The following is a 23,247-nucleotide window of genomic DNA, read 5'->3' on the forward strand; positions in this document are numbered from 1 at the left end:
TTCCTCTGCTCTGGTTTAACCTTCCTTATCTAGCTAATACCAGCCTATGTTCTATTGAGTTGTTACTTCTATGGCCTTCTGGATTAATTACATAAGATAAACACAGTAAGTTTGGTAGGGTGAAAGAAGAAAACTGTTCTAGGTACTAATAACTAAAAATACTTAGTAGTGAACAGGGAATTATTCTTTAGTTATGCTGGCTAAAAAAAAGAGATCTAGTGTTTATTGATTCATACAAATATCCAGTAATAAATCAGTAATGGTAGGTCTAATAATGCATAGTGATCCATGATACCTTTATAAAAACTTATTATAAACCTCTAGAAATGGATGTTAGAGCTAGGCTGCTAAGTGGTAGCCCTCACCTCTGAGCTTTCTAACTTTAGAGGAAGCCTTTGGGATTGAAGTCTGCCTCAGGGCTCCACTACAGTCCTTGTGCAATATCAATGAGAAGCAGTGGAGGAATGGGGAGGATGGGAGGTGCAACAACTAGATTGATCTCTATGTACGAGTGCTAAGGTCTGCTTATCTTAGGCAGAATTGGACAGATGAAGSTTGGAGAAAAGGAGGGATGTGAAGATCCCAAAATTCTTTTTCCCCCTGAAATTCAAATTTTTGTCATAGATTCATCCAGAAACTTCTCTTGCAGGATTATACCTAGCTTCCCTTTGCAAAGAAAAGGAGAAGCTTGCCCAGTGCTGGTTTTCAGTGCARGCTGGAGCTGATGTCTTTGGCTGCCTCATGATGCTTTTTGAAGGGGAGAATTATTATTATTGTAGTGTCTTGATGAAGACTTGTATTATGCAGTCTCAGTAACTGCTTAAGTCACTAGTTCTGTCATTTTTGTTTTATTTTTTGTTTTTTTCCCCTCCTAACCAAGACAGTACTCATGAGAGAGCAGGTAGTAATCTCCGTTACTTTGAGAAATTGCTGGAGAAGGAGAGAGAAGATAAGTCATTAAATAAGACAATAACTACAACAGAACCTGTGGTGCAAGGTGGGGCCTACGAGAGACCTCTTGACTACTTACCGGAGCGTGATATCTATGAGGCCCTCTGCAGAGGTGAAGGGGTGAAAATGGTAAGAGACTGTCTGTATTGCTGCTGCTTAAGGGTAGGGTGATCAAGCTTGATAAAGCATGTTAAGTTAACTGGTTATTTTTTGGAAAAAGGTGTAGTTCTATCTATGCTGAGATTTGTACCTAGTTATATCTTGGCCTCTGTATTGTTAGCTCTTAACCCAAATGGAAAAACAGTTCTCAACTGTTCTTCTTAGTGGTTGCTGAAAATTAATTCTCCTGACTGTCTATTCAGCCATTTTAAATGCTACTGTATCAATATACTACAGGCTTTCTCTGAGAGTGAACTTTGCAGCTGTTACAGAATCACTTTAATCCTTTCCCGTTTGCAGGTCTTAAAGACATCCCTCTGGGTGGCCATTTTGATCAAACARTTTCTAGTACCTCTCTTCAATTATGGCTTTAATTCTCAGTTCAGGGAGAGGAATTGGTGATTGTTCCATCTGCATAGTCTTACTTAAAAGATACAAAGTTTTTACAGCTGGATGCTTACATAGTTGCTGAGTTTCTCTAATCTGTAACAGATTATGATTCTATTCTAGAGGTTAGTAGTCCAGGTGTTGGTCAGTGGCATCTTTTAGAGAGTAATATACGCTAGTTTTTATTCACAGAATTAATTGCATGCTTAATTCTTAAATTTGATAGTCAACTGACACGGTTGCTTTTCCAGTGTGTTTGTACAGTGGTATAAGACATCTTTTTTACGCTTGTGAAAAGTGGTTGAGCAAACAATGCATCTTGCTTGGCACTTTCCATTTCAGACACCTCGAAGACAGAAAAGGCTGTTTTGTAGGTACCATGATGGAAACAGGAACCCTCATCTGCTAATAGCTCCCTTTAAAGAGGAAGATGAATGGGATAGCCCTCATATTGTACGATACTATGATGTCATGTCTGATGAAGAAATTGAGAAAATCAAACAACTAGCTAAGCCAAGGGTAGGTTTTCACCCTTTTATCTCAATGTGAGTTGCAATTCAGTGTTGTAGTCTCTATTAGCAAAGACTGGGCAAAGGATTTGAGAGATTTGGTTTGATTCTACAGATGATGCACTGCAGCTGTGAGCCTAAGGGAATGATTTTGAAGTTGCTTGGTGATATACAACCATAAATATCTTCAGGAGCCTGGGCTTTATGCAGTATTGCACTTAATTAAGTGAAGTTTTCAGTATATAGTTTAAGAACTTTTAGGAGACTAGGGACCAGACCTGACAAGGTAGATTGGTGCCTGACTGGCTTATAGTGGTAGGAGTTAGCTGTCTAAATATTTTCAGTTTCATTTCAGCAGGTAAACTTAACTTTAAAACAAAATCAAGAAGACCTCAGATATCAACAATACCTGATGTGTGKATTTCTCTCAAAGCCTGTAGAAGAATATCTAGATGTTTGTGGGTTTTGCTTATTGTAAACTGAAATCTACCACTTGTGTGTTAAACTATAGTCTAGACCTGCTTAGAGCCAGACATTTTAGATGCCATGGTTGCATGCAGGAATGGAACTGCAGTGTTCTCCTRAAGCCACGCGTTGTGTTCATTGGCACTAATGCAGTATAGGTGATGTACAGTGGAGCATTCTTTTGTGCTCTCTAGTAGTTGACAGTTTTGGACACTTAGGAATGGCAGAGTACTTCCAAGGATGAATGCATAATGCAGTCTTTTTCCCTAGAGCACTTTGGATCTGACTTTTCCACCTAGATAGTTGCTTAGTGGGCAGCAGAGAAGCAGGTTCAACAGCTTGTCTCCTACATGTAGATCCAACTCAAAAGGCAACAGCTTTGAATGAGAATTTCATTTTTGATGCAATAGCTCTTTACCAGTGCTGTGAATTGTAATTGCTCTGTACACAATAGGAAAGCACCTAGCTAATGGAAAATTTGGAGATTGTATTTTGTMGCTGTTTGTTGTGTGCATGTGTATAGGGGTTCTTCCCCCTCCTGGAAGTAATCGGTGTTACTCTGGCTTTCCTTACCAGTGGAAAAAAAAATTATGGCAGCTCAGGGTCAGTAATAATGTTATGCCTTGCTCACTACTACTTGTCAGATTAGATAAATTAAAACTAAAAGCATATATAGTTATGAATGGTTCAGTAGCATTTTTCATCTAGCTACTGCTATAAGCCACGGTACTAAAAGTCCAGGCAACAGATAYGTGCAGAAGGGTAATTCTTAATGTAAACATAAAGATCTAGTTAGAAATGGATTGAGAAACTCATACTTCCTAAGCACAGGAATTTATTTGGTGTGCTTATGAAGTTGGACTTTCGTGCATATCAGCTATGAGGAGTGCTGGCAGAACACTCCTCTCTGCATGAGGACTCTCACTTCCATAAACAGATTTTTTTTCCGATTATGTCATACTGTAAAACTATTCCTGGAACTTTAGGAGCTTCAGATAAAATGGAAGCATCCAAATGGAACGTGTCATTTAATCTAGTTTATCAAATTAAGCACRCTCTAATTTTTTGATGTGCTGTGATCAAAATTTTATTTGTGGAGTTAACTTTGCTCACTGTGAATATTGATTATTATGTCATTAATGTTAGAGAAGTTCTTGTTCATGTGACCTGTGTAGTAGAAGATGCGGATAAGTCCTGGTGAAAGCATGTAAATACTGTAGTCTTTGATCTCTTGCCYTTCCTGCTTCTCTTCCTCCATCCCACCACTTCCCCAATTGATCTATAGCTCAGTTGCAGGAGTAGCTCTGAATTCAGCAGTACCACTGAAAGAATGGAAAATAAAATCCTGTGATGAGATGGTACTTGATAAATGTAGCTTAATTTCATCCAGGAAATTTTAGTTGGTAATCATGGAAGCTTTCAGACAAGACTCAAAGTAGTTTGTTAGTTTTGGGCTTGGAAAGATGAAGACGTCCTTTGTACAAAAATGTAGTTACAAGAAATCTCTACTTCTGGGCCCAAACACTTTAACATTATCTGCAGTTTACATTTGCCAGTATTTTTGTTTTGCTGAAAAGTAACATCTGTACATGATTGAGAGTAACTGTATTCAACTTTGGTTTCATGCTTGTTTTTCAAAATGCATTTACTTTTACATTTCAAAAGAGCAGTTCCAACTTTACAGGCTTCACAGCTTTTTCAAGGCTGACTTGTCAGCTGCTAGCAATTGGGAGGGTCAAGAAAATTGCTAATTTTATTGGTGTGGTTAGCATTAGGACAGGTCTACCATGAAATTATGGAAACATCCAGAATTTCAGCAGTGAGGTTGCATGTGATATGGGCATGCCTGAACAGAAAAAGATAGAGCATGGAAGGACTCTTGGAGTTCTGAACATTGTTATAGGTTTTCAGCAATACAGAATTTTATAAGGAAAAGGTAGTTTTAATGGACTATGCTAAACTGAAGTAAACTAASAGGAAGAAAGGATGAAGCTTTTGACCAGTGTGGTGTTTCATAATGATTCTTCACAGCCCAGTAAACATCTATAAGGCTCCCTGAGAGAGGAAACCACACCAAGGAGCTTTTTTTAAATCGGTGTGTATTAGCATGTGAGCTGTAGTTTGGATACTTAAAATATGTTTGTGTTAGTAAGTGGAGAGTACTACATCTCAGAAATGAGACGTGTTCTGTTGTCAGACCAAGGAGCTAATATATGAATGCTCTTGTATTGAACATATTGTAGTTTTGATTTATTTAGATCAACAGCTAGGTACAGAAAGCCAGCAAGCATATACTAGCTCAAAAAATGGCTTCATAACAAAAAGTTTGGAAAGACAGACTTTATCCCCAAGAGCTATGCTTCATTGTACGAATGAAATACTTCCAGTCAGCCTGGCCTCTCCTTTGATTTATACAGGAGAAATTTGGAACAAAATACCAGATTGAATGAGAAGTATGAGAATAGTTGTGCCAAGAACTCTTGTACAGGGAGAAGTTAAAATGAATTGTAAAGCTGATTGGAAAGGAGACTCACTTGAGGAAATGTGAAGGAAATAACGATAGCATACTGTGATGAAACTATGAAAACGAAAAAAGGATTGTTTGTGACCTGTAATTAAGTGGAAGGAAGCAGGCATGACTTGGAGTGTTAGTAGTTTGCAAAAGCGAACTTAAAGATGGTCTGAGCTGGTGCAGTCAGAAGATTGCATGATTCTTGTTCTCAGTTGCAAGTGTAAATACAAAGTGACCTATTATCTTGTGCTAGCATTAATCTATCACTTTGACACTGCAGCAAACCTAATCAATCTTCTAATCAAGTTTCAGACTTCTGCCACAAATAGTGATGTGGCAGAACAGTGGTGATTTTTAAATACTGATCAGTAAGCATAAGCAATGTACTTTTGCATTGTGTCTTTGTAATGTTATAATACTACCTCAGACTGTCTCTGTGAATTAGCTGTTCCAGATATCTTGCAACTGGAAAATCTGAGCACAGTGATGTTAAGACTTGTCCTAAGGAGCCTCCTACTGATGCAGATTTGTGGCCCTGTAACTTAATTCATTTCATAAGTTATCATCTGTTTTTCATCTCTGAGGATGAGGATGAGCATGAGGCTCAGGCTGGYTGTATTTATGGAGTATCCAACCACTTACTTTCTGCCAAGGATTTAGGATTCATATATTGTTAATTTTTGTTGCAGTTTCCTTTTGCTAATATTGACTCTGGTTGTCTGAAAACTACCTTCAAAACCTGTTCAGCAAGCTGTGTCCGCTTGTGGATTTAAAGACTATCGTAGCTTATGCAGTCAGTCATACTCTTTTTCCAGGATCTACTAGAGGTGATGGATTGCACTTGCATTTCTGCGTGCACCATTCTAGAACAAAATCCAACTCTAGATTGGAGCTGTGACTTTCTACTAGTGATAGGTTTAAATTGGATAAACCTCAAGTGCTGATTTTGGTTAGGATGAAAAATAAATTTAAGAAAAAATAATTTTTAACCTGTAGTTGATGGGTTTTTCCCCATTGGGATTTTTTGTTTTTGACACAGCTGGCACGAGCCACAGTACGTGATCCCAAAACCGGTGTCCTTACAGTGGCTAGCTACAGGGTATCAAAAAGGTAAGCATACAGAAAAGTTAAGCGTTAAGCTTTTTGTACCAACCAGTCCTTATCTACTACCTAGAACTTAAAACTTTAAATACTTTACTGGTAGCAAAAGCCTGCAGACCAAATGCATGTTAAATGGCTTTTTTTAGCCATGTGATTGAGGGCAGAAGTAATCCTTCTCTTTTGGGAAATGAGTAGTTCTGGCTAATATTCCAAAATTACATATTAAAATCCATTTTCCTTTTCTTTATCCTACCTAGCTCATGGTTGGAAGAAGATGATGATCCTGTTGTGGCCAAGGTAAATCACCGAATGCAGCAGATCACTGGCTTAACAGTAAAAACAGCTGAACTATTGCAGGTTGGTATGGATATTTCTTMTCAGGATGAAATCTGCTCATTAGCTGTCTGTCTGGATGTTGTTTGTACAGAAGTAACTACAGGCATGGCTTTTATCCGGTCCCTCTTAGGGATTCTGTCTGCTGACCAAACACCTATGTTCCCATGAGTAGGTGAGGAAGGTGGTCATGAAAAGTGCAGAGATGTTTTCGGCTGTATTTAGCCCTAATGACCTGACAGATGCGTGTTTTGCAATTCTGTGGCATACAGAGAAGGATGAGGCCATATAAAGGGCAGGAGATAACTGTGCAGGGATCTGAGGTTTACAAAAAAAACCCAAACTTTCTAAACTGTAGCTTGTTTTGAGCAACATGCTCACCGTTTATTTTAGTCTGTTAAAGTTGAGCCTTCTTCATAGACCAACCTTTCGAAGACAAATGTTTTTCATAGTCCTGCTATATTCTAATGAGTCTGATCCTTAGCATACTGTTGGAGTGAGAGGAGAGAGCAAGTGAAACAACTTTACCAAAATAGTTATGACATGTTCTCCTTCTCCATGCTCCTTGAATTCCAGCTTCAGAGTATGACTGAAGTGCTGTTGAATTCTGGCTGTTGTCAAGAGCCAGGTAACTGTGCTTACCTGGGAAGCGTATTAAGTGCAGCCTGAGAGTTGTTCTAAATTATGAAGTATGTGATCCTCAAATAGCTTAAGTGAGCAAAGAGGCAGTTTTAAACTATCTTGTACCTTCTGTGTTCTAGATTGGCACATGTATGTGACAGATCATGTGTGTAATATGGAATCTAATTCTAGGCTGTTCATCTCCTAGACTGGATGCATGCACTAGAGAAACACTTGTATTTTGCCTTACAAGAAAGCAAGCAAGTGTGAAAGACTTTCTGCTTTTCCTTTCCATTTCTTTTCTGCTTATTCATATTGTGAGAGATCATTTAAGATGATGCTTCTTGTCTGTGTACCTTGTTGCTGGCATTTTTAAGAAAAATGAAGTGAAACATGCTGTAGTGGATGAAAACCTTGCCACAAAATGCTGTTTCTTAAGGAATGTTCTGAGTCTTTGAGAGAAAAATGTCTGATTTGCAGTTCAATGTTTGTTTATGCTCCCTTCTTCAACAGGTTGCTAATTATGGAATGGGAGGGCAGTATGAACCACATTTTGACTTTTCTAGGGTAAGATCACACTTTCAGTTACTCTTTGGGGGGGAAAAGGGATTTCTTTAGGAGAAAACGGTGTGAGAAACCTTTTGTATTGAAATGTATTTTCTGTTAAAACAGTAATCTAGAGCCCAGTTGCRTGAGGTAGATGGTGACCTTTGGAAAGCCTTCATAATACCTTGTCTGATGCTTAAAGTTCAGAACAATGAACAAATCAGACTGCCCACTTATTTTTGTCATCTTGGTTCCTTGCACAGTATAGAGATATTGAGTGCAGCAGTTGCATATGTTTTTTCCATTACCTTACCAGGAAATTGAGGTYTGGGAGCCCTGGACTGCAAGTGTACTGAGTTGTTCCATTAAGTACTTGAGTTCAGCAAGGCTGTCGGAATTCTCCCTTGTTCATTTGGCTACTTGATGCTTTGCTGGAGACTACGAAGCATTTAGCAGGAGGTGCCTGAGTTGTCTTCCTCCTCCCCTCCCCCAGCCTTTGAGTCYCGGAGCCATGCTGGCAAAGCCCTTAGGATGCTCGCAGCCCTACAGGGTGAAGGGAGCTGTCTCAGCTCCCTGTTCAGGAAGGCAGTGCTACAATGAGAGCATGAAAACTGTTGATCTACACTAGGGGGCTCTACCTAGCTAGCCACCACTCTGGTTAGCTGCAGCAGAGGGGAAAGTACAGGGACAAATTCTTATTTGTTGTTTTAAACACTTTGTGAATGCAGTAATAGTACTGAAGAGCTATAGCAACTGGCAATTTAAAATATAGAATCTATTTATGATAGATTCCTGCACCCAGAGAGCAACCCAGTAACTTTGAGCGCATGTCAGAATGGAAGCCACCATACTTAACAGTGTATTTAAGGGGGTTGGGTGGAGGAGAACCCCTGAACTTCAACACTGTGGAACCTCATATTCACAGCTTTGGCCTGTTGAAAGCAGTTTCTTAACTTTAAGAATGCCTGATATCCTGAGTCAAGCAAATACTCCTAGATTTTTTTTTTCTTCAAAGCTTTTGAACACAAGGAGCTCAGCTGTCAAGTTGGCCAGCATAGTCTTTACTTTTGGATTAGGCAACTGGGGCAGAGCTCACTTGGAACATAACCTTGGCTACAGTCATCAGTTAAGGCAAGGCAATCATAAGATTTGCTGTGGATTTGCACTGGTCCTCCAGGCTCTGTGTGCATTGCAGATTTCACTAATGAAATCAAGAGATGTCTGTCTTGCCGTCTCTTGATCAGCCTTGCAGGTTTTTATTCTCCTGCAGGTCTCAAACAGACACTTTATGTTACAATATTGCTCAATGTTGTAGGAAGTCTTTTCAGTTGAGGTCTAGAGATGTATGGCTGAACCTGAGTTTTGCAGTGGTTTAGAGAGGCCAGGGAGTCTCCTATATTTCAGTGCTTTTATGGTAGACTGAATTTACATATACAAAAGCAAATCCATTTGAGGGAAGACCTTTTAATAAAACTTACTCTTCAAGCAGATTAAACCACAACACTTTAGAGGTGGTGGCTGCAGGGTTTTTCTTGCTGTTCCTGTTTTTCCCTAATCCTGATTTCTGATGTTCAGCTTGAAGTTAACTACTGCTAGCATATAAACAAACACTCCCTTGCATCTTTTGAAGGGAACAGGGACATACTAAGATTCCAGATGTTTCCCCTCCACCTCTCCCCTTCAAGCTGGCTCTTGCCTTTCAACAAATGAAGCTGAAAGCTTCTTAAAGCAGAATAAAGACAATTGTATCTTTTTGATGTGATCCTTAATCCCAGACAGGCACCTAAGTCCATTATTGCTTTTCTAATTCATCGCTGTTGGCCCAAAATACATGTGGTGTTCCCCCCCCCCAACATTGACACTGTTTCTAATGAGCATCAGTATTGTATGGACACTTTATGAGAACGTAATTTTATCTAAAGCATGCTGAAGTTAATAGGAGTTTTCATATTGACTTCGGTTGTCTTTGCATCAGTGTTCAGTGCAATAAGCCTGTTGATAATGTCATAAGACTACTCAGATACCAGCTATGCTGCAGGCTCTGAAAGCATTGCTTCTGATCTAAGAACTGCTTTAGGACTACTTTTCCTTATAGCATCCAAATGCAGTGTGCATGCATTTGTGCATTTTGTTTGGCTGCAATATGTAATGGCTTTAATACTGCCCTATATGAATTGTCCGCTTTTTTAAAATTCAAGCCTAAATCAAGCTTGAGGCTCTTTTTGCAGAGAGCTACACAAATGTAACGCTAGTGTGAGCCTGTTTGGAACTTGGGTTAAAGTTGTTGTCTGTTACAGCGACCCTTTGACAGCACACTCAAATCGGAAGGAAATAGGCTAGCGACGTTTCTTAACTATGTAAGTACCTCTTTGTCTGCTGTCTGTGAGCTTGAAGTTTGCAGTTATTCTCATTTAATTTTATAGAAAGATGAACCAGATGCTTTCAAGCGGTTAGGGACTGGAAATCGTGTGGCCACTTTTTTAAACTATGTAAGTATGATGATCCTTTTTGCATTGAGTGCAACTTCTAGTAGTACCTTGTTTACAGCTTGTGTAGTTGTTTTTGTAGAGACTTCCTGGCATCTGGAAGTAGGGACTTCATTGTTTTTGCAGCATCAGGTGCTGTCCCATTTGAATTATTAGGAATCTGATGTTCTTTAACCTCAGTACTGAAAGTCTAATTTGAATAGAGCTCAGTTGCTTGTTCTGGTGTCACTACTGTGAAGTCTTTGACTTTATTGGATTTCCATTGGTGAGAGAGGAGAATTTGGCTTATTTCTCAAAGGTGAGTGCTTGGAGCGCTCCTCATACTGTACTATGTTCACAGTATTGACTATTGTTYAATTACTGTGGGATAGTCATGTTTTCTACCATGGTTTGGCAGCACTTGATGTTGTGATCTGCTGGCAGTCTCCATTTTAACAGTTTGAAGAAAGCTAGAATTACTCTGGCATAGCTGTCACTAGGAAATGAAGACAAAGCTAACAAATTCAGTGCAACTGGGGAATGGGGTCCAAATGCAGAACTGAAAACATTAATTAGTGCCTGCATTTTACAGCCTACAGACGATGTACACTGGAATCATAGACAAATACCAGTGATAATAGTGGCATAACATTCTGACAACCATTTTGTTCTTACAACACTTTGTCAGCCAGTAATTGGGATCACCTAATCTGGTATGTCTAACTTCTGAGTGGAAACAACTTCAAATTTAAAATTTCATGAAGTAGTATTTTGCTGAACTGGCATTTAGAGTGAAATGTAGCTCAAAACATAACCATTCTCAGCATATGAGTGAAAAATATCTTATTCTGACTCTTGTTTTAGGTAGGTAATAGCAAAATGGACTACTGCAAAGAGGCTTTGTAACATGATATTGCCACAATCTGTATTTTGCTTATCAGACTTTCAGACAAGCCTTGATTGAGATTGCTCTGCATCTTTTTCTCCACCAGTTGTACATGGTCAAAGGCAGCTTATCATTAATATGCCCCATGTAGAACATATCACACATCCCTACTAAAAAAGTGGTTTGTTGCTAAGATACAGGAATTAACTTGCAAAGTTGCATGCACATGCTTTCTAGTTGGAAGAGGGGGGAAAAAACTGTGGCTCTGGCATCTTATACCCTCTTATTGTAGGTACCAAGCAGAAGGACACCAAAGTGGTAATAAAATCTGCTTTAAACACAAATCCAAGTTAAGATAGAAAATATGAAGACTTGGCATGTATTAATGGTAGTTCTGCTGTTAAATTTGGTGGGAGTAGGATCTTGATACATTTGTTTCTTTTTAATTAGAACCTGATCAAAAACGAATTGAAATCAGGGCAAGAAGTTCTATTTCAGTGGGAGTATTTCTGGGAACTTCAGGGGTCTTTGGATCAAGCCTGTAGAATTTATAGTGAATCCATCAATAATGAATTAAAGTAAAATTCCTTCCAATAGAAAGGAGCAAAGCAGAGAGGCATTCCTTTAGAGGCATGAAGTCCTTGAAGTAGCATAATGCTGTTGAACTTACAGGAAACACTGCAGAAAAGTGAGGTTTTCTACTAGTTTGTATAGTGACTGAAGTGGTTGAAAGAGATGCATAAACCAAATCAGGAAAGTCTRTTCTAAAGACATGGTTTTAATTTGTGAGGAAATGTGTAGTTTAAGACACTTACGTTTTTCTAATTGGATCATAAGAAATTGGAATGAAATTCCAATGAAGTCTTCTCCCTTGTTCTAGAGGAGCTACGTTATTAACACTGCAGGTACACAACTGATTTTGGCTCTTTCTGTAATAAGTTAAACTAGATGAAGTGCTGAACAGAAGTCTTCAGTTGAAATAAGACTTCAAAAGTGGTTTCTGTTCTGCCTTTACGGTTCACATTGCTTGCAATGCATCCTCTTCTCATTAGTGCCTATCAGAGGTGTGGGTAGAAATCCATCTCTGTTAGGGTTTGGGGCACTTGGGAGACTGCATGCACAAAAAGCACTGTAAATGTATGGAGTGTATTGACCTTGTTTTCTCAGATGAGTGATGTAGAAGCTGGAGGTGCTACAGTTTTCCCAGACTTTGGGGCAGCAATATGGCCTAAGAAGGTAAAATTTTTTGATACTTATTCCAGTTGCTTTCCACTCATTTCCCATGTAACAGGCATCTAAAAGTAACCTCATATAGCCTTACATACATTTAAAAAGTCAACTAATGTGGCAAGTGTTTTCCTTCCCCTTACCTCCACCAATGACAACTTGATCATGTATCAAGGCAATTGTATCTGATTTTGTAGACTGCGAGGGAGTTTACCTTGTTTTGTGATGTATAATCTGAACAATTTCTTCTATGGAGTTCTTAACAAAAGACTTGTTCAAGTAAGGCAACTCTTTACTCTGAACATGACTGAGTTAATAAATTTGGACGAAGTTTTTCACGGACTGTCAATAGGTGACCTATATTCACCTATTCACTCTGTTACTGAGTTTGTAAGTATTTATGACCTATCTTAACTATAACTTGAATAGTTAGGTTGACTAAGTTCTGACTAATCTGACTTCACTTTTCAGGGTACAGCAGTGTTTTGGTACAACCTTTTCAGAAGCGGTGAGGGTGACTATAGAACGAGGCATGCAGCTTGTCCAGTCCTAGTAGGGTGTAAATGGGGTAAGTAATACTTATTCCTAAATAAGTCCTGAAGGTTTGCATGTATGCAGAGGTGCTGATGTACTGAATCCTTAATAACCTGGATGTTGCCACTTTAACTACTAGAGTTCTTTGGCCGTAGTGAAAAATAACACTGTCAGTATCGTGTTATATTAAGCTGGTACATTGTTCAACTGTGATGTTTGGTAGTGAATTTTTTTCTTTGTGTTAGTGACAATGCAGAGCATGCAAGAATGTCACTAGTTCAGTGTAGTATATCTGCATCTGAGTGACTTGAAGTATCATTTGATTAGAATTGTCTGTTTCCACAGAAACTGCTACGTAGCCTTAACTGTAAGGGGAAGAAGTCCTTGTAAGAAACATTCATGTTGCACACCCTACAGTTTAAAGGCATGTGCGTTTTATGAGTGGGGCCTGAATACTTTCGGAGAGAGCCCTTAATGACCAAGTGCAGAGGGAGCCCTTTCAACCATGATAGTAAGGTGTGCCTGTTGCTGTAAATAAATTTTTGGTTAAACATTGACACTGAAGAGCATAATGAAGTTGAACTGCGGATAAATTTGAAAGATCTAAGAAATACTATGCAGAATAGAAGAAAAATTTTACACACACACACACGCGCGCACGCACACACACACACATATATATGTATGTATGTGTGTGTGTATGTGTGTGTGTATATATATATATATATATATGTATGTAAAAGGGATAATACTATTGATGTGTCTTCAGGTTCCTCCCTTTAGCACTTCTCTTCTAGTTTGCCCTGGAAATATCTCTTTTCTGATCATGTTATCTGACCAGATGAATGTTACTATGTTTCCTAGAAGCAAGCAGTCTGATATTGTACAGCAAACAGGAAATAACTGTCTTGTTGTTTACACTGAATATCCATAGTCTGTGAACAAGGGATGATGTTTCCCACTTTATTCAACTGGTTTTGGACAGTGAAGAAATTCTGCTGACTGCTGAAAGTAACTTATGTCTCAAGCTTCATGTCATCTACTCATATGTCCACCACCCTCAAGCTTTATGGCATTCCACTGAAGTTCCAGAGCACACAGATCTATAGTGATGATAGACTAGAATACACTGTTCTAGTCACTGTTGGTCCTGGAATTGAGCAGTTGGAAAGATCTTATCTTCATCTATTTGAATCATATGTCTTTTACATTGAGTGGGAAGACGAGCAGTATAAGCAAGGATCCTCAGATTATTTCAAGTAAAATCTTACCCTTAGCCTGGGTGGCAGTGATATACACAGACTGGGTACGCAGTGATAACTAATTTGATGTCCTTATTTCACAGTTTCAAACAAATGGTTTCATGAAAGAGGAAATGAATTCTTAAGACCTTGTGGGAGAACAGAGGTCGATTGAAATCCAACCTGCCGTGGACGATCATTTTTTCTTTTCCTTCCATCTCCTTTTCTACTGTTTGTTCTTCCAGTTCATTTCTAAGAAATGATCCATCTTTTATTCTCTAAGAGTCCTAGCACTTTATCCAAAAAGGACAACAAAATGTAACACCTGTGAGTGAAAGCAAATGGTATGTTACACATCCTTGTGTTTTGGTTACTGTTAATTCTCCATCACTGTTCATCCCCCAGCCATCTTTCTCATTTTACCCTTCAATCCTTACAACTTCCAGCAGAAGTGGTGCAAACAGTGCTGTGGGTGATTCACATGTTTGGGTGCCTGGTCTTGTGCCTTTGTACCTCAGAAGTTTTAGATGTTAAATATTTCTTTGAACCAAAGTTTGTGTACATGTTGATTTTATTGTATTTCTGTGGATCACAAGTTTTGAAACAAAAATAAAAGCTCTTTACAAAAAGCAGTTCTTTACTGTGTGCCCTTAATGGCTATACTACTGCTTCATTTTAAGGGACAGTGGACCTTTGCTTTGCCCTTTATACCCTTTGACCATTTACTTTGTTGCCCTTTACTTTTAGAAGTATGTTACGGTTTTGGACAATGCTTTACTTAAGGCTCCAGCACACGATACCAAACTCTTCCAGTTCCTACTGAAGCTGAAATTTTGTGTGTTGAAACTACAATATTTTCTGAGTTGTTAATTCTTGTATTGTGAGGTACTATCTAGATCTGATGCAAGAGCTTACAAAAATCCACTCCAAAATGGAAGGCCTCCACAGTGAGTGTAATTTTTTACTCTAAAAGTTGATATCTTTACTGATGAATAAGTCTTAGCTACCAGATCACCTGATCTGGCAAAGAGCTTAATTAACATATATTGAACTTGAAGTCAGTAAGAAGATTGCAAGCAAATTTAATAGACTATGTAGACCAAAGCAGGGTTTTGTCTTGCCTTGCAGACAGGAGAATAATCATGCCCTTTGGATGCAAGTATCTGGATTCTTTGATATGCCACTGTGTGTGGTGTAGGTTGTCTTCAGAAAAATCTCTTTCTGGGTGCTACTAGTATGGGCATAATTCATGGTAATAGTAGTGATTTGAAGTGAACCCCACAAAAGAGGGAGTAATTATAATGCCTTTACAAACAAGTCATTGCTTGAAGATTGGCCTGGACTACCAGTCGTATCCTGATGTATGAAACTGGCTTGAATAAGCAAAGAAAACACAGCTGTTAATGTCCAATTGCAGTCATAATGTGGTGAACATATGAGGAATATTGATTACTTTATTCTCCTGCATGGTCATGTGCTGTAGAAAGACAGAGTGAGCTGATGCTTAAAAGAACTATAAAGCAGAATTCTTTGTTAGAAGCAATGCACCTCTGTCCACCTAGGAGAACACTTACAGAACAGAGGGTTTCTTTTACAAGATAAGTATAACAGACATCAGTTTAGTTTACTGGTAATGTAACCTACATTGATAATATGGAATATGTGGAAATGATACCTGTTGCTTGGTAGTAAACTTGTATGCCCTGAATTTTGAGGGTTTTATGAATTTTTGCTGTGCTTAGGTGCAGAGTACCTTGTGCCAAGGTACTCACTAAAGCTTTTTTCCACCCCTGTGGCATATCAAAGAATCCAGATCCTTGCATCCTTGCTCTATTAAACATCTGCACATGACTGAAGAGAAAGCTGTTAGATTGTCCAGGCAAAGGTCTATTCAGCTGCAGTTGTGAACAAAATTAAGTGAGGAGCATCTGATTTTATGAACAGGCTTTGTGCAGAGTTATGGTAGGGAGCAATAGAAATTGCAAGATTTTCTTTGACTCTTATTAGACTCATTTAAACTTTGTTTCTCTTTTTGAAGATGATCAAGTTGTAGTCTCCTAAGTCTGAGCTGAGCACTTGAGAAATAATTTTGTGTAGTTTCCTTTAATCATGCAGAAAAAAATTTCAAAATTACCAGACTTAGGGCAGTTCAATAAGTTTTGTTTCTGCACAGCATAACTTAATAGCTGCTCCCTGTTTGAGGGGCAGGTTTAGCTCAGTTGGTTGGAGTGTGGTGCTGCTAATGCCAAGGTTGCGGGTTCAATCCCCATGCGGGCTACACTGAGGGTTGGACTAGAGCAACCTTACCATTCTATGATTCTAACTCTCACAGCACTCCTCCTTCACTTGCCATGAATGTTGTGGTTGTTGGCTGGCTGCTCAGAATATTTCACTGTGACCTCCAGTTTTCTTAGCAAAATCTCTCGGCATAACATAAACTTGGACAATAAAGAGTTTTGCTTTGTAACAAAGCATTCAACATATGACAGCCTCACAGATGTTGAGAAGCTAGTGATGAGCCAAAACCACAATCTCCACTTGGAACGCTTCRAATCCCAGGCAGAGGGAGAGGAATCTACTTAGACTTTCTGTCAACGTGGTATGTTGACAGATAAAGTTCACATAGGGACTCTGGCCAAAAATCTGTACATCTGACCTCTGAAATCATGTAATTGGCTGGGAAATGCCATTAGTAACTGTGTTTATGATACTAAACAGTTGTACCTGGTTTGATTCTCTTTAGCTAAAAGCCTATCCTATTCTATAAGTTGTCTTCCACCTTGATTCAGCCTCTCCTGAAAACAGGATGCAATGATTGTGCAAATGGAGTTGCTTGAATTACTCTTGATTACTTTTTTTGTGCTGTAAACAACATTCTTATTATTAATCTGGTCTCTAGAAGGGCTGCTATTTTTCAGAAAATTTCAGCATATATGAAACTCCTGGGCATTCAGTAATCTCCCAGGCATGTTTGTGTAGTTTGTTAGATTGTGTCCCCTCTTCTGCTTTGTATTGTTCTAAATACTGGACAGAATATAACAATAAGCCTAAAATTAAGCTTATGGGATGGTGTTTTGAYCTAAAAGAAAAAAGGTTCATAGGCTAGAACTAACAAAGCCTCCCTCTCTACCCCCTACCCCCAAATATTTGGTCAGTTTGCATTGAATTTGCCAATAGTTTCAGCATATCAAAATATTACCATTGTTTGTYAGTGAATAAACTGTTGGAAAAAATTCAGGTGTATCATCATCAGAAATAGCACAATCTCTTCTGCTGTCCAGATAGAAGCTGTGTGACAATACTGCTGTGTGCATGGGTCCAATGTCACTTCTATAGTGTTGGAAGAAAACACGCTGTGTTAAAGATGTCAACAAGGCTGCAGTGACATAAGTATTGTAGATCAGATTCCAGTTTTTCAAGATGTTATTGTAAGCAGCACTTGATGGCTGGAGGCCTGTCTCTGTAAGTGCTAGATCAAAGCAATGTGATGTGGTTTCTCAAAAATACTCCAAAATTACATATAGCTTTAGAACTTTAATCCGAGGCCCTCTAACCTGTGTAATTAAAAGAGAAAGTATGCACACTGGTGCCAGTACTCTTGTCCTTGGGGGACTGTTTTTATGATTAACTCTTCCGATAGCAGAGGCTACAGCTGACTGGACCTGGAGCATTCCCTTGGCCCTTTGCCAAGTACAGGGACAGGTCCATCTTTACAGTACCATGTACAGTCAGAAGAAAGGGGGAAGGAGGGCCACTGCCTACTGTCTGCGTGGTCCCTGCCAGAGTTGGCCAGGCAGAGGGAAATGGGTTGAGCTCTTCCAAGGAGGGCATGTGTTAAGCCAGTCCTTAACTAATGAAGAAACCCTGGAGGGAGGTGCAGCTCCTGGGAAGTCTCCCAGGAGTGGCAAGAATCCACACTTTTAATATGGGCAGATGGCTACCAGGCACAGTGAAGTGCTTTGGGAGTGTTGGGGGAGATCTTCAGGTAATATCATTCTGCATAGTAGGCACTGATGAAAGCTGATACCATGTGAACTCTCTGTTATGAAAAGATAGTCTCTTATCTTGGCCTATGTAGTCATAAGAAGAACAACCACCCCCAGCCCATGCCAGTAATCCACATCCAGTTCAAGCATGTGGTTTCTTGTCACCTGGCCTGAATACTACTGTGTGGACATATGCTGTGTCACTGAATGATTATGCAGCCCTCTAAGTGGGTTAGGAAATCACCTAAACTGTAGATGTTCATGTATGTATAGCCAATGAAATATTTGGTCTTTTTTCTTCAGCATGTGAAGTTACTTACTGCTATTTTCTGTTCCTGTTAGCAGCAAAAAACACAGGAAGGTCACCTATTGAATTGCCATAGAGCAGAAAACTAACATTCAGGCTAAAATAAATGGCGTGTGACTGGAGAAAGGGTCTAACTTTGTAGAAAGGAAGCTGTGCAAGTCCACTAAACTTCTACTTTTTATGGGAGAGATTAATTTTGATTTCCTATTAAGGAAAGCTGTTCACATTATGCAAGCTAGCCGGGTACCTCAGCTGAGCTATACAATCTCTAGCAATGGGAAGAGGAGTGGTTCTTACAATGATGCTAGGTTTGATTTGAAGTGGGGATTAAGTGTGTGTGAAAGAGTCTAGGATATAGCTTTCCCCTCAAGCCTTTGCCTTCTGTTTCTCCTGTAACTGGTGAAGATACTAGAGGTACGGTTCCAGGTAATGTATGTTCCTTTGGTCCAAATAAGAGGTTCCTCTCTGTTAGGGACTGTAAAGATGGCCAGAACCTGACACCTGTGAACTCTGGATTTTAGAAGATCACGTTTAATCCTGTATCCAGTCCATGCTCTGATGAAAAGACTGCAGTGAGAATCTCCATGTTGAGAAGGTATTTAACCGGTATTTAACCAGTATTTAGCGATTGTTCTCTGTCATCATTCAGGTAATCCTTTCCTAAATACTTGCATGATTATTAGCTCTTTGTGTCACCCTTTTGGGATTGTCTCCTCTCCCTCTGAGGTGGAGGTGAAACAGAAAAGGACAGCTTTTAGCCTTTCCAGTTAACTGCCTCCAGACCAGTGCTGTCCCAGGAGCCCTTACGTCTGATCTGATTCCAGCTTCCCTGACTCCTGTCTTGGCCTCATTTCTCGCTCTTGGTTTCAACATTCCCTGAATTCAAAAGAGGCATCTATGTGGCTCTGCCAATTTTATACTGCTAGGAGCATTTTGAAAGTAAAGCTAATACCTAGTCTTCCAGATGGTTGGCAGTGATACACGATACACAGATCAAGAGCTGTCTGGGGACTGTCCTTTTGTAGTTGTATGTGCTGCCCAGCAAAATAGCRTGCTAATTGGGTGTGAGCTCTTTGGCCCACAATATAAAAACCATACAAAGTATCAGTAACTGTAAGGTATGATTAACCTGCATGCGCCTTAGACTTTAGCTTTGCACTTAGGTAGTTAGCTGATGGCTCTTCCATCCCATAAAACAGGTTTTTGGTAATTAGAGTATAACCAAAACTTTGATAGGCGTTTTGGTCGTATTCACAGCTGGGAAGCATTCAGCACAGTGTTCATGTGTTTACCTGCTGTGTAAGAAGAGCGAATAAAACATACTAAGGAAAGGATTTTGAAAGTGTGAATTTTCATAATGATTGCATGAGAAAGGCTGGTTTTCTTGCAATGCCTGAAGACGTGATGCTAACCGTAAGGCTTTGTCTGTGCACACTATCTGCTGTTCTCCAAGAGCTCACAACTAAATCAGTACCTTATACGGGAAATTACATTTCTGGTGATCTGAGCTCTCTCCAGAGCATTTTGCCATGTGTGTGGGCAGGCATAACCGGTGTACATAACAGCACACAACTTTTTTCATAAGATAAAGATATGTAGTAACATTTTAAAAGTTTCTAGCTGTCAGGGCAGTAGCTGCAACAGAGATGCTGGTAGCTGGCCAGGGGGAGGGGGTGAGCAGCCCCATGGCTGCAGTTTGTATCWCTGGTTAAATTCTTGCCTACTGTGTACACTCTTGTGAATATTCGTACAACCGTTACATCTCTGAAGCAAAACCACGTGAGGCTATTTGCTGGCAAATGAGAGCATATATGGAAACTGTTTTGCAACATGTTTCTTGGCTAAAAATATATTTTGCCAGGTTTTGGATGAAGATGTGGGTCAGCAGTAGCAGACCCTGAATGTGCCCTTAGTGTCATTTGGACGTTTCAAAGTCGCTCTTGTTTATTCTGTAGCAGCACTGAGAAGGTTCTACTAAATGATCACTTCGTGTGTAAACGTACTCTCATTTTTTCCTCATGCAACCTGAAAATTTTAGAATGCACACCATTTTTTCATCCTATGACCTGGGACAGGTTTCAAGTAGAGCTATGGTAGCAGCTTTGCTGCAGTTACAGCTGTCAGGGTGTTGTGACTGTTGCTTCCTGCTACTTCTGTTGGAAGATGAAGAAGGACAGAAGAAACTTCAATGCAGYGATATTTGGTTGCACTTTTCTTGAAAAACTGATTAACTAAATCTACGAGGAGATGGTTCTTTGACCCCAACGGGAACATGGCCTCTCCTTCAAAACACGGTGCTTCAGGCCCCTCCTCTGTAAGACAGGGCCTGGATTTGAAGATACCTTTTTAGAATTGTACACTACCGTGGAGATAAGAGTCTTGTTATCCTTCTTCAATCTTAGTCGACATCGTGATGGTGATGTAAATTGAGACAGAAGTGAGCTGAGCAAGAAACAATGGACAAGGCTAATCTTCTAGGCCCTTAGGGCTTTTCACCATTCCTTACAGCTGCAGATGATATTGTCATCAGTGTCCTTAGTGTCATATCTATATCTGCAAAGATCTTAGAAAATTAGACATCTCATATTGCACATCCAGAATACCAGCCTGGGAGAAACAAAGCTGAAAGGACCTGATGAACTTTCAGAATCTTCTCTGCTTTTCCGGGCCAAGGATGGAGTGATTCAGCTAGCTGTTGTCTCTCCAGTTTAGCAATACTTTTCCCCTCATCCATCTGTAGACCAGGGTAGAGAGTTTCCAAGTGACTCATCACTTTGGAAGAGGAGTTAGAGTAGTGGCTCGGTTACCCTATTAGCAAAGATTAATTGAACCTGTGGGACTGCTTGTTCCTCTGGCCACAGTAGTATGTGATTTCTTTTGAAGGCAGCAGCTATACTTAGCTAGTAAATATCAAACACCTGTGTTCCAGATGCACAACTGCACATGTGGCATTGCTGATTCCTGTATAAAATGTGACGTGGTTGCTTAATCTGAGATGTTCTGGCAGTACGATCTCTCTCAGATCCTACAGCAATTAACTTGCAATACAGTGTTTTCTCTTGGTTCTACACTGATTTCCTTCTCCTTATGTTAGTTCTGAATGTGAGGAAAGAAATGAAACATTTCTGACTCAGAGAAGTATATGAACTCGTAGGTCTTAATACCACATCTGGCCTTAGTCTGTCACTTCCTAAAGAGTGTTAATTTATTGACAGTGTTCAGTTTCGTTTCATCTTTTTGTGTGTATTTGTGTGTATTGCAATGGGACGTACATTGCTAAGGCTTGGTGTGTGTCCGAAATGCTCACCCTTGTCTGTTTGGACAGGGCAGGGGAAATAACTGAAGGATCTGATTTGCCTTGGAACTGCATGCCACAAAGCAGGAGAGCCAGGATTGAGCTGGGATTCRTGTGGTGCAGGAAAGGTCTGTACTGGGCTGTGTCTGACAAGAGAGGCAGTGCTCTCATGCCTAATTGCTGTAWTAGTTTGGGTGCTCTGTTCCTGGAAGAAAGGAAGGATCTTTGCATGTATTAGTAGGATAAAGAAGAAAACCCTGACTGTTCTAGGAGTCCTCCTTTATCATGTAAAGTTTTCATGTTCTTTCAGTGTGGCATTTCCCAGTRTCTCTAGCAGCCAGGAACATATGCTCTTTCTCTTGACAAGCAGATCACAGTTGGCTCCAATCTTCTTTCCACTGTCCCTCTCACATGAATTGTTCTGGATCTGTATTAGAAGGGAATGAGCTGTTTCTAATTAGCAAACAAAGAGAATGAGGTCATTGAGCTCTTATCCACGTAGTTTTACCCTTGCCAAAGCAAATGGTAGAAATCTCTTACTGAGTCCATCACTGCAGCTGTGGCTCAGCTTACTGACCAACCTCCCACAAGAGTTCTCTTCTAAACATACTCACGGTCCTGCATAACTGGGTTCTGCACCCTCACTTGGAAGAAGTGTCCCTTGGAGTTGCAGAGCTACCCTGCCACCCCCCTTGTGTTCAAGGCAGGGGAACAAGCTCTGTGCCTGGTCGTACAATATCGTAATTCCAGCCGTGGGACAGAGTTGGAAAAGCACAGGGACTGCACTGTAACTGGTTGAGAACAGAGCAGATGAAAATGAACAGTGTGGGAATAGCTAAAGCTGGTCGCTCCATGCATAATCTGTTGCAGGAGATGGTATATAGGATCCTATTGGATAAATGCAATCCTACTGGATTTATCTGAAGAAATAAATAACTTATTGAGAAGTGCTCATGCAAATAAGGAGAGAGGCTGAGAAAGCTTTAACACAAATGCACAGAACATTTTTTATTTGACTAGGTCTTTTAATAGTGGTGAAAATGAGTTTCTGTTAGTGCTTTATGGGTAACTGATTCTGTTTAACTTGTAATGAAACATCTGTCTCTTTGGCATACATTTTATATTCAGAAGGTCTGAGATTTCTAACTACTTGATAAATACAGTTTTAATATTTTTTGCATCCTGCAGAATTTTACTTACCATGTTATTGTCCTGGGGACTGGGAGGATGCAGAGTAAGTTCAGAAACACCCAAGTTTTTGCAGAAGAACCGTGTATTTATAGCAGCCTTGTCTAGTATGTTTTCAGGGCATGGTTGCTGGATAGGAGGGTACTAATAATTCACTAAAGGGTTTGTGCATGTAAATCATTAAAAAGAGACCAAAATATCTGTATTAGCATGTTGCATAGTCTTATTCAATTATAATCTTGAGTCACTGAGAAATTCAGATTTCTCAGTGACTCAAGATTATAACTGAATAAGACTTGAGCATCTGAACTGTTCCATGTTCACATCTTCAGATATTCCTTSCCAGAATGGTTCACTTCTAATTGCATTGCTTATGATGGAAAAACAGCAGCCCTCTCAGTATTTTTAGTAAGAAGCTTTGCACAGGCTATATCATTGTGGTTTATCGTCTGTGTGTTTTGCTCTGAGTAAATTGTAACTTGGATTCTCTAGATAAGTAGCATGGTTTTACTAACAGGAAATAGGAAATGGCAA

At 39.6% G+C, this 23,247-nt stretch overlaps 1 protein-coding gene across 6 annotated transcripts in view; it reads left to right on the plus strand.

Moving 5' to 3' along the window:
* The window catches only part of P4HA2 (prolyl 4-hydroxylase subunit alpha 2), a 30,061-nt gene extending 15,492 nt beyond the window's left edge, over positions 1–14,569 (plus strand). For 3 of the 6 annotated variants that reach the window (XM_085312763.1, XM_085312765.1, XM_085312764.1), the window contains exons 8-17: positions 881–1,080; positions 1,840–2,016; positions 6,023–6,093; positions 6,342–6,441; positions 7,552–7,605; positions 9,882–9,941; positions 10,008–10,073; positions 12,103–12,171; positions 12,634–12,730; positions 14,042–14,569. In XM_085312763.1, coding sequence (XP_085168889.1) covers positions 881–1,080; positions 1,840–2,016; positions 6,023–6,093; positions 6,342–6,441; positions 7,552–7,605; positions 9,882–9,941; positions 10,008–10,073; positions 12,103–12,171; positions 12,634–12,730; positions 14,042–14,112 — 965 coding nt within the window. In that variant the 3' untranslated portion in view covers positions 14,113–14,569. Of the gene's footprint in view, positions 1–880; positions 1,081–1,839; positions 2,017–6,022; positions 6,094–6,341; positions 6,442–7,551; positions 7,606–9,881; positions 9,942–10,007; positions 10,074–11,227; positions 11,254–12,102; positions 12,172–12,633; positions 12,731–14,041 lie in introns of those variants that run through there. The other 3 variants (XR_014896786.1, XM_085312767.1, XM_085312766.1) reach the window with 3 other exon arrangements.
* The last annotated feature ends 8,678 nt before the right edge of the window (positions 14,570–23,247 follow it).

This window comes from Rhea americana, unplaced genomic scaffold, assembly GCF_003343005.1.
Source record: "Rhea americana isolate MKP2758 unplaced genomic scaffold, rheAme1 scaffold_37, whole genome shotgun sequence".
Lineage (NCBI taxonomy): Eukaryota > Metazoa > Chordata > Aves > Rheiformes > Rheidae > Rhea > Rhea americana.